At 43.7% G+C, this 7,661-nt stretch overlaps 1 protein-coding gene across 2 annotated transcripts; it reads right to left on the minus strand.

Moving 5' to 3' along the window:
- Positions 1–4,802: 4,802 nt before the first annotated feature.
- On the minus strand, positions 4,803–7,661 carry LOC112131963 (tropomyosin alpha-3 chain-like). 2 transcript variants are annotated; one of them, XM_054549959.2, is made up of 2 exons: positions 6,717–6,799; positions 4,803–6,582 (listed from the first exon to the last, which is right to left on the minus strand). In XM_054549959.2, the coding sequence occupies exons 1-2, from the start codon at positions 6,782–6,784 to the stop codon at positions 6,102–6,104; spliced, it is 549 nt and encodes a 182-aa protein (XP_054405934.1). In that variant the 5' UTR covers positions 6,785–6,799; the 3' UTR covers positions 4,803–6,101. The 2 variants fall into 2 exon arrangements, with proteins under 2 accessions (XP_054405934.1, XP_054405933.1); XM_054549958.2 differs by having other exon boundaries at positions 4,803–7,661.

Raw genomic sequence — 7,661 nt, forward strand, 5'->3', positions numbered from 1 at the left:
AAAAAAAAAAAAAAAAAAAAAAGGCATAACAATCCCCCTTTTTAGTTTTGTATCAAATATGCTTACCCAGAATCCTCTTTTTCTGGGTAAGAACACTGCTTTCTTACTTGTTAAGGAAACTTGCTGTCAAAAATCACACACATTTCTTCTGCCTCTGTTTCTTGCCTGGGGCAATGTTTGAAGATGGATCCCTGAATGGGTATGGGAATCTCTCCTCCTCCCTCCTTGCCGCCAGTCCCACTCAACCTACCTTAACCCAGAATAGAACCTATTCGAGTGGTTTTCATATGTAACAAATAGACTTCTAGTGTTTACGACATTCTACACCTGTTAAAAATAGATGGCAAAGGCCAGGGGCAGTAGCTCAGGCCTATAATCCCAACACTTTGGGAGGCTAAGGTGGGAGGATAGCTTGAGCCCCGAAGTTTCAGACCAGCCTGGGAAGAATAGCAAGACCCCATATCTACAAAAATTTGAAAAATTAGCTGGGTGTGGTGGTGTGCACCTTCAGTCCCAGCAATTTAGGAGGCTGAGATGGGAGGATCACTTGAGCCCAGAAGGTCAAGGCTGCAGTGAGCCATGTTCGCACTCCAGCACTCCAGCCTGGGTGACAGAGAAGACCCTGTCTCAAAACAAAAACAAAAACAAAAACACATGGTGGAAACTCCCATTTAAAAAATGCTATTTTTACTTATCAAAAATGTAACAAACAATTAAAATGAGTCTTTTGTAAGAAAAATATGTACATTTTTACATTGACTTACCTTATTTGACATCATACCTAGTATGTATTTCCAAGTTAATTTTGTTCATAAAATCCATGGAAGAGAAACAGCTGCTGGTTAATAAAGTTATAAATCAGCTGGGCACGGTGGCTCACACCTGTAATCCCCGCACTTTGGGAGGCTGATGTGGGTGGATCACCTGAGGTGAGGAGTTCAAAACCAGCCTGGCCAACATGGTGAAACCCCATCTCTACTAAAAATACAAAAATTAGCCAGGTGTGGTGGCAGGCACCTGTAATCCCAGCTGCTCGGGAGGCTGAGACATGAGACTCTCTTGAACCCTGGAGGCAGAGGTTGCAGGGAGCCAAGATTGCACCACTGCACTCCAGCCTGGGCAACAAGAGTGAAACTCCATCTAAAAAAAAATAAAAAATAACAGTAAATTTAAAATGAAGTTATAAATCCTGTAACAATTAACACTGCAAACATGTTTGATTACTATTTCCCTCTCTTCTTTCTGAAGAAAACAGACATCCGCTGAACCGAGACTCGGGCATATATATTTCTCGTGCTACCTCTGCCCTCAATTCTCCATGTGACTTTGTAAAAGATCTTTAAACATTTATGTGCTTATGTTTCTGCATCTATAAAACAAGGATAATGACAGTTATCCTGCCTACCCATTATGAATGTTGTAAAGATACAAAAAGATGTTATTTCCAAAATTGTTTTGAAAAAAGTTTGTAGATAAGGCAATGGTATACTGAACACCACCTGTCAGAAAGACTATTGTTTGGATCTTTTAGGTCTTTCCAAATTTTTGATGACATTATTATGTATCAAGCAATCAAAAATTACTTTTTGTTTTTTTTTTTTGAGACGGAGTCTCACTCTGTCGCCCAGGCTGGAGCGCAGTGGCGCGATCTCGGCTCACTGCAAGCTCCGCCTCCCAGGTTCACGCCATTCTCCTGCCTCAGCCTCCAGAGTAGCTGGTACTACAGGCACCGGCTACCATGTCCGGCTAATTTTTTTGTATTTTTAATAGAGACGGGGTTTCACCATGTTAGCCAGGATGGTCTCCATATCCTGACCTCGTGATCTGCCCGCCTCGGCCTCACAAAGTTCTGGGATTACAGGCGTGAGCCACCGCACCCGGCCCAAAAATTACTTTTTTGTGATCTTTAGATGATGAGGGTTGTTTGGGGTGGAAATCAATACATAAAGGAAGGACCTCAATATGAATAGGTATGTGTTTTTTTCTGACACCAAATGTGTGGCGTCTTTTCCAACAACAAACATATTCTTCCAAAACCAATCAGTTCTTTAACTTCTCTGAAACCGAGTATCCAACAATTCAATTTAATTATTTATTTTAGCAATTACAAATGTTCAGGTCTATTTAATATAACATAGCCTACCCAAATCTCTGAAAGTTGGGGTCAGTGCCAACTCTGACACTACCCAGAGTTGGCATTGGCCCCTCAGTCTAAGATGTCAGTCCCACAAGATGCCCTACTGTAGATAACAATCATGAATGGAGTGACCAGGCCACCCACATATCTGTGGATAAGACTACAACTTTAGGGGTTCACAGGACTTCCCTCAGGTTGGGTAATTCCTTAGAATGACTCACGGAACTCAGAAAGTATTCTACTTATGATTATAAAGTTGTATTCTTATAAAGAATACAACTGAGGGATGACTGGCTTTGTTGAGTGAGTGTGTGGAGGTGTTCTGGTGGCTGGATGTGACTGGCAATTCATAGCATCCTCATATCCACTCATGGGTCAAAATGAAAATGTTCATGAGGACCTTGATCGGCAAGACCATCAACTTGGAGGTGGAGCCAGGGACACCATGAAAAATGAAAAATGTGAAGGCCAAGATCCAGGATAAACAAGGCATCCCCAGCCTCCTGAGTAGCTGGGATTACAGGCGTGTACCACCACAGCTGGTTAATTTTTTTTTTTTTTTTTGGTAGAGATGGGGTTTCATGATGTTGAATAGGCTGGTCTTGAACTCCTGACTTCAAGTGATCCACGTTTATTCTTCACTCTCGCATTCACAGTGCCCAGTGATGGCATTACTCTGCACTATAGCCATTTGCCCCAACTTAAGTTTGGAAATTACCAGTTTCAGTAGACAGTTGAACCTGCTCAAAATGTTAGTCAAAGTTTTGTTGCATGGAAAAAAATAAAACCTCAGGAAGAACCAAATATAGGGCAAGGTGGGGAAGGAGGGACAGAGCTTTCATGCCCTCTCCAGGTGAGCCTCAACCCCACCTCCAACATATAAATGCATTCACCAATTTAGAAGCTCCCTGAACCCTGTTGTTCAGGGGTTTTTATCAAGGTTTCATTATGTAGGCATGATTGATTAAATCACTTGCCACTGGCAATTGACCTCAATCTTCTGCCCTTCTCTTCTCCCTAGACATCAAGGTTTGGGGTTGAAAATTCTAATCTTCCAATCATGTGGTTGGTACTTATAAGACACCCATCATTCTGGAATTTCCAAGAGTTTTAGGAACTTCGTGCCAGGAACTGGGGACAAAGATCAACTATGTATTTTTTAAAGTATACCACAGTAGGCCTGATCACCTGTGTATTAGTCTGTTCTCACATTGCTATAAAGGACTACCTGAGACTGGGTAATTTATGAAGAAAAGCGGTATAATTGACTTACAGCTCCACAGGCTATAAAGGAGGCATAGCCAAGAAACCTCAGGAAACTTACAATCATGGAAGACGGCAAAGGAGAAGCAAGTACATTTTACCATGGTAAAGCAGGAGAGAAAGATTGAAGGGGGAAGTGCTACACACTTTTAAAAAACCAAATCTCATGAGAACTCACTCATTATCATGAGAACACCAAGGGGGATGTCCTCCCTCATGATCCAATCACCTTCCTCCAGGCATCTCCTCCAACACTGGGGATTACAATTCAACATGAGATTTGGGCAGGGACACAAATCCAAACCATATAATTCCTCCCCGGACCCTCCCAAATCTCATGTCCTTCTCACATTGCAAAATACAATTATCCCTTCTCAATAGTCAACAGTCCCCCAGTTTAAACTCATTTCAGCATTAACACAAAAGTCCATAGTCCAAATTCTCATGAGACAAGGTAAGATCCTTCAGCCTATGAACCTGTAAAATCAAAAAGAAGTTAGTTATTTTCAAGATACAATGGGGGTACAGGCATTGGGTAAATGCTCCCATTCCAAATGGGAGAAGTTGGCAAAAACAAAGGGACTATGACCCTATGCAAGTCTGAAACCCAGCAGGGCAGTCATTCAATCTCAAACCTATAATCTCCTTTGACTGTATGTCTCACATTCAGGCCACACTCATATAAGGGGTGGGCTCCCAAGGCCTTGAACATCTCCACCCCTGTGGCTCTGCAGAGTACAACACCCTCAGCTGCTTTCATAGGCTGATATCGAGTGCCTGTGGTTTCTCCATGTGCACAGTGCAAGCTGTCAGTGGATCTACTATTCTGGGGTCTGGAGGATGGTGGCCTTCTTCTCACAGCGGCACTAGGCAGTGCCCCAGTGAGAACTCTGTGTGGGGGCTCCAACCCCATATTCCCCTCTGCACTGCCCTAGTAGAGGTTCTCCATAAAGGCTCTGCCCCCTGAAGCAGACTTCTGCCTGGACATCCAGATTTCCCATACATCCTCTGAGATCTGGGCAGAGGCACCCAAGACTCAACTTTTGCATTCTGTGTACCCACAGGCTTAATATCACATGGACGCTGCCAAGGCTTGAGGCTTGTACACTCTGAAGCAATGCCCTGAACAGTACCTTGGCCCCTTTTAGCCACAGCTGGAGTTGGAGCAGTGGCAATGCAGGGTGCCATGTCCCAAGGCTGCAAAGAGCAGTGGGGCCCTGGACTTGGCCCACAGAACCATTCTTCCCTCTTAGGCCTCCAGGCCTGTGATGGGAGGGACTACCGCAAAGGTCTCTGAAATGCCTTCAAGGCATTTTCCCTATTATCTCAGCTATCAACATTTGGCTCCTCTTTACTTATGCAAATTTCTGCAGCCAACTTGAAATCCTCTGCAGAAAATGGGTTTTTCTTTTTTTTTTTTTTTTTTTTTGGAGGGACTGGTTCTTTATTTCAAAAAGGCACTTGTCACTATTCAGTATCAAAACAGTTGCACTATTGATTTCTCTTTCTCCCAATCGGCCCCAAAGTGACCACATAAAAGAAGCGTACATTTTAAGCCAATAAGCTGCAGGATGTACACCTAACAGACCTCCTAGAAACCTTACCAGAAAATGGGGACTGGGTAGGGAAAGAAACTTTAAAAGATCAACAAACGGCCAGCCCACGGACTGCAGAGGCTGTCACAGCCAGATGGGGTGGCCAGGGTGCCACAAACCCAAAGAAGCAAAGTTTCAAAATAATATAAAATTTAAAAAGTTTTGTACATAAGCTATTCAAGATTTCTCTAGCACTGACTGATACAAAGCACAATGAGATGGCACTTCTAGAGACAGCAGCTTCAAACCCAGAAAAGGGTAATGAGATGAGTTTCACATGGCTAAATCAGTGGCAAAAACATGATCTTCTTTCTTTCTTTCAAGGAGGCAGGAAAGCAATTAAGTGGTCACCTCAACATAAGGGGGACATGATCCATTGTGTAAGCAACTGGGAGGGGGTAGAGATGGGACAAAATTTTGGTCTCAGAGGTCTTACCATCTTAATTTGGTCACTTCTAATGAAAAAAATAAAAAATAGAAATAACATTATCCAAAGATATCTTAAAGCTGAAAACTTGAACAGCACATTTTTTGTTTTTGATGTTGTTTGGCTAGCTCCTCCTGGAATCACCTTTCTGGTTTAGCTAGTACTTTGTACAAAGCAATGAGGTTTCTGATAGTGGAGTCTCCCTGGGCTCTGTTTGGCTCTCAGTAAGGCAGGCCTATACATTTTCCTCTCCTCTATGGAGAGGGGAATATGCTTTAAGGTGAAAAGTCATCTTCCAAAAGTGAGAAAGGGATTCAATTGCTGCTTCAGGGCTGTGGAATTATTTGGAATGTTTTACAAATGGTTGCTACAAAACAACAAAAAAGGTAATTACAAAATGTGTACATCACAACATGCTTTTTAAAGACATTATGCATTGTGCTCACATTCCCTTAAATTTTGTTTCCAAAGTTGCTCAGCCTCTAGCCCAGCTGGATTCTCCGAGAAGAGGCAGAGACAGTTTGGTGAAAAAGACACAGGGAAGGAGGGGGCAGCAAAAGGAGAAAGCAGCCTTCCAGTTAAAGATCAGCCCTCAGTTTAAGGTCAGCTTCCAGCAGGCTGGCCTCAGGCGGAGTCTGGGTCAGAGGGAGGAGCAGCAGCAGGGTGGGACTGGGGCATTCTACGTCTCATTCAGGTCAAGCAGAGTCTGGTCCAGCATCCTTTGTGTACAGAGGTGCTCCTCTTTGGTGCATTTCAGTTTATCTTCCAAGTCATCAATTGTCTTTTCCAGCTTGGCTACCGATCTCTCAGCAAACTCAGCACGGGTCTCTGCCTCCTTGAGTTTATCAATAAGAATTTTGATCTCTTCCTCATATTTGTCTTCTTTTTGAGAGTACTTTTCTTCAGCAGCACTCAGACACTTCAGGTTCTGGTCCATCAGTCTAATCTGCTCATCCGTCTCTTGGCAACAGGACTCTCCCAGCTCAGCTCGTTCCTCTGTGCATTCCAAGTCTCCTTCAATGATTACCAACTTACGAGCCACCTCTTCATACTTCCTATCTGCCTCTTCTGCAATGTGCTTAGCTTCTTTGAGTTGGATTTCCTGGAGTTCCATCTTTTCTTCATCTTTTAAGGCCCGGTTTTCAATAACCTTCATACCTCTCTCACTCTCATCAGCAGCTTTTTCCGCTTCTTCCAGCTTTTGCAGGGCAGTGGCCAGGCACTCCTGAGCATGGTCCAGCTCTTCTTCAACCAGCTGGATCCTACGGTTCAAGGAGGCCACCTCAGCCTCAGCCTGTTCCTGGGCCCGCCTTTCTCCCTCAACTTCTCGCTGGAGGCACTCAGCTCGCTCCTCTGCATCATCTGCCTGCTGCTGCAGAACCTGGATCTTGCACTTCACTGCCTTGATGGTGGTGATCTCAGTCATGGTGCCCACCCAGCTACTGCTTGTGCTCCGGTTCCTGCCTCCTCCTAGATTTTTCTTTTCTACCACATGGTCAGGCTGCAAAATTTCCAAACTTTTATGCTCTGCTTCCCTTTTAAATATAAGTTCCCATTTCAGATCATCTTTTTGCTCACACATATGGCAGTATGCTGTTAGAAGCAGCCAGGTCACATATTGAATGCTTTGCTGCTTAGAAATTTCTTCCACCAGATGCCCTAAATCACCTCTCTCAAGTTCAAAGTTCCATAGATTCCTAGAACAGGGGCACAATGCCACCAGTCTCTTTGCTAAAGCATAGCAAGAGTGACCTTTACTCCATTTCCCAATGAGTTCCTCATCTCCTTCTGAGACCACCTCAGCCTGGACTTCACTGTCCATATGATGATCAGCATTTTAGTCACAACAATTTAACAAGTCTCTAGCATGTTCCAAACTTTCTCTCATCTTCCTGTCTTCTTCTAAGCTCTCCAAACTGTTCCAATCTCTGCCCATTACCCAGTTCCAAAGTTGCTTCCACATTTTCCGGTATCTTTATAGCAATGCCCCTCTCCCAATACCAATTTTCTGTATTAGTCTGCTCTCACATTGCTATAAAGAACTACCTGAGACTAGGTAATTTATGAAGAAAAGAGGTTTAATTAACTCATAGTTCCATAGGCTGTACAGGAAGCATGGCTGGGGAGGCCTCTAGGAACTTACAATCATGGTGGAAGGTGAAGGAGAAGCAGGCACATCTTCACATGGTGAGGCAGGAGAGAGTGTGTGAAGGGGGAAGTGCCACACACTTGTAAACAA

Source organism: Pongo abelii, chromosome 11, assembly GCF_028885655.2.
Source record: "Pongo abelii isolate AG06213 chromosome 11, NHGRI_mPonAbe1-v2.0_pri, whole genome shotgun sequence".
NCBI lineage: Eukaryota > Metazoa > Chordata > Mammalia > Primates > Hominidae > Pongo > Pongo abelii.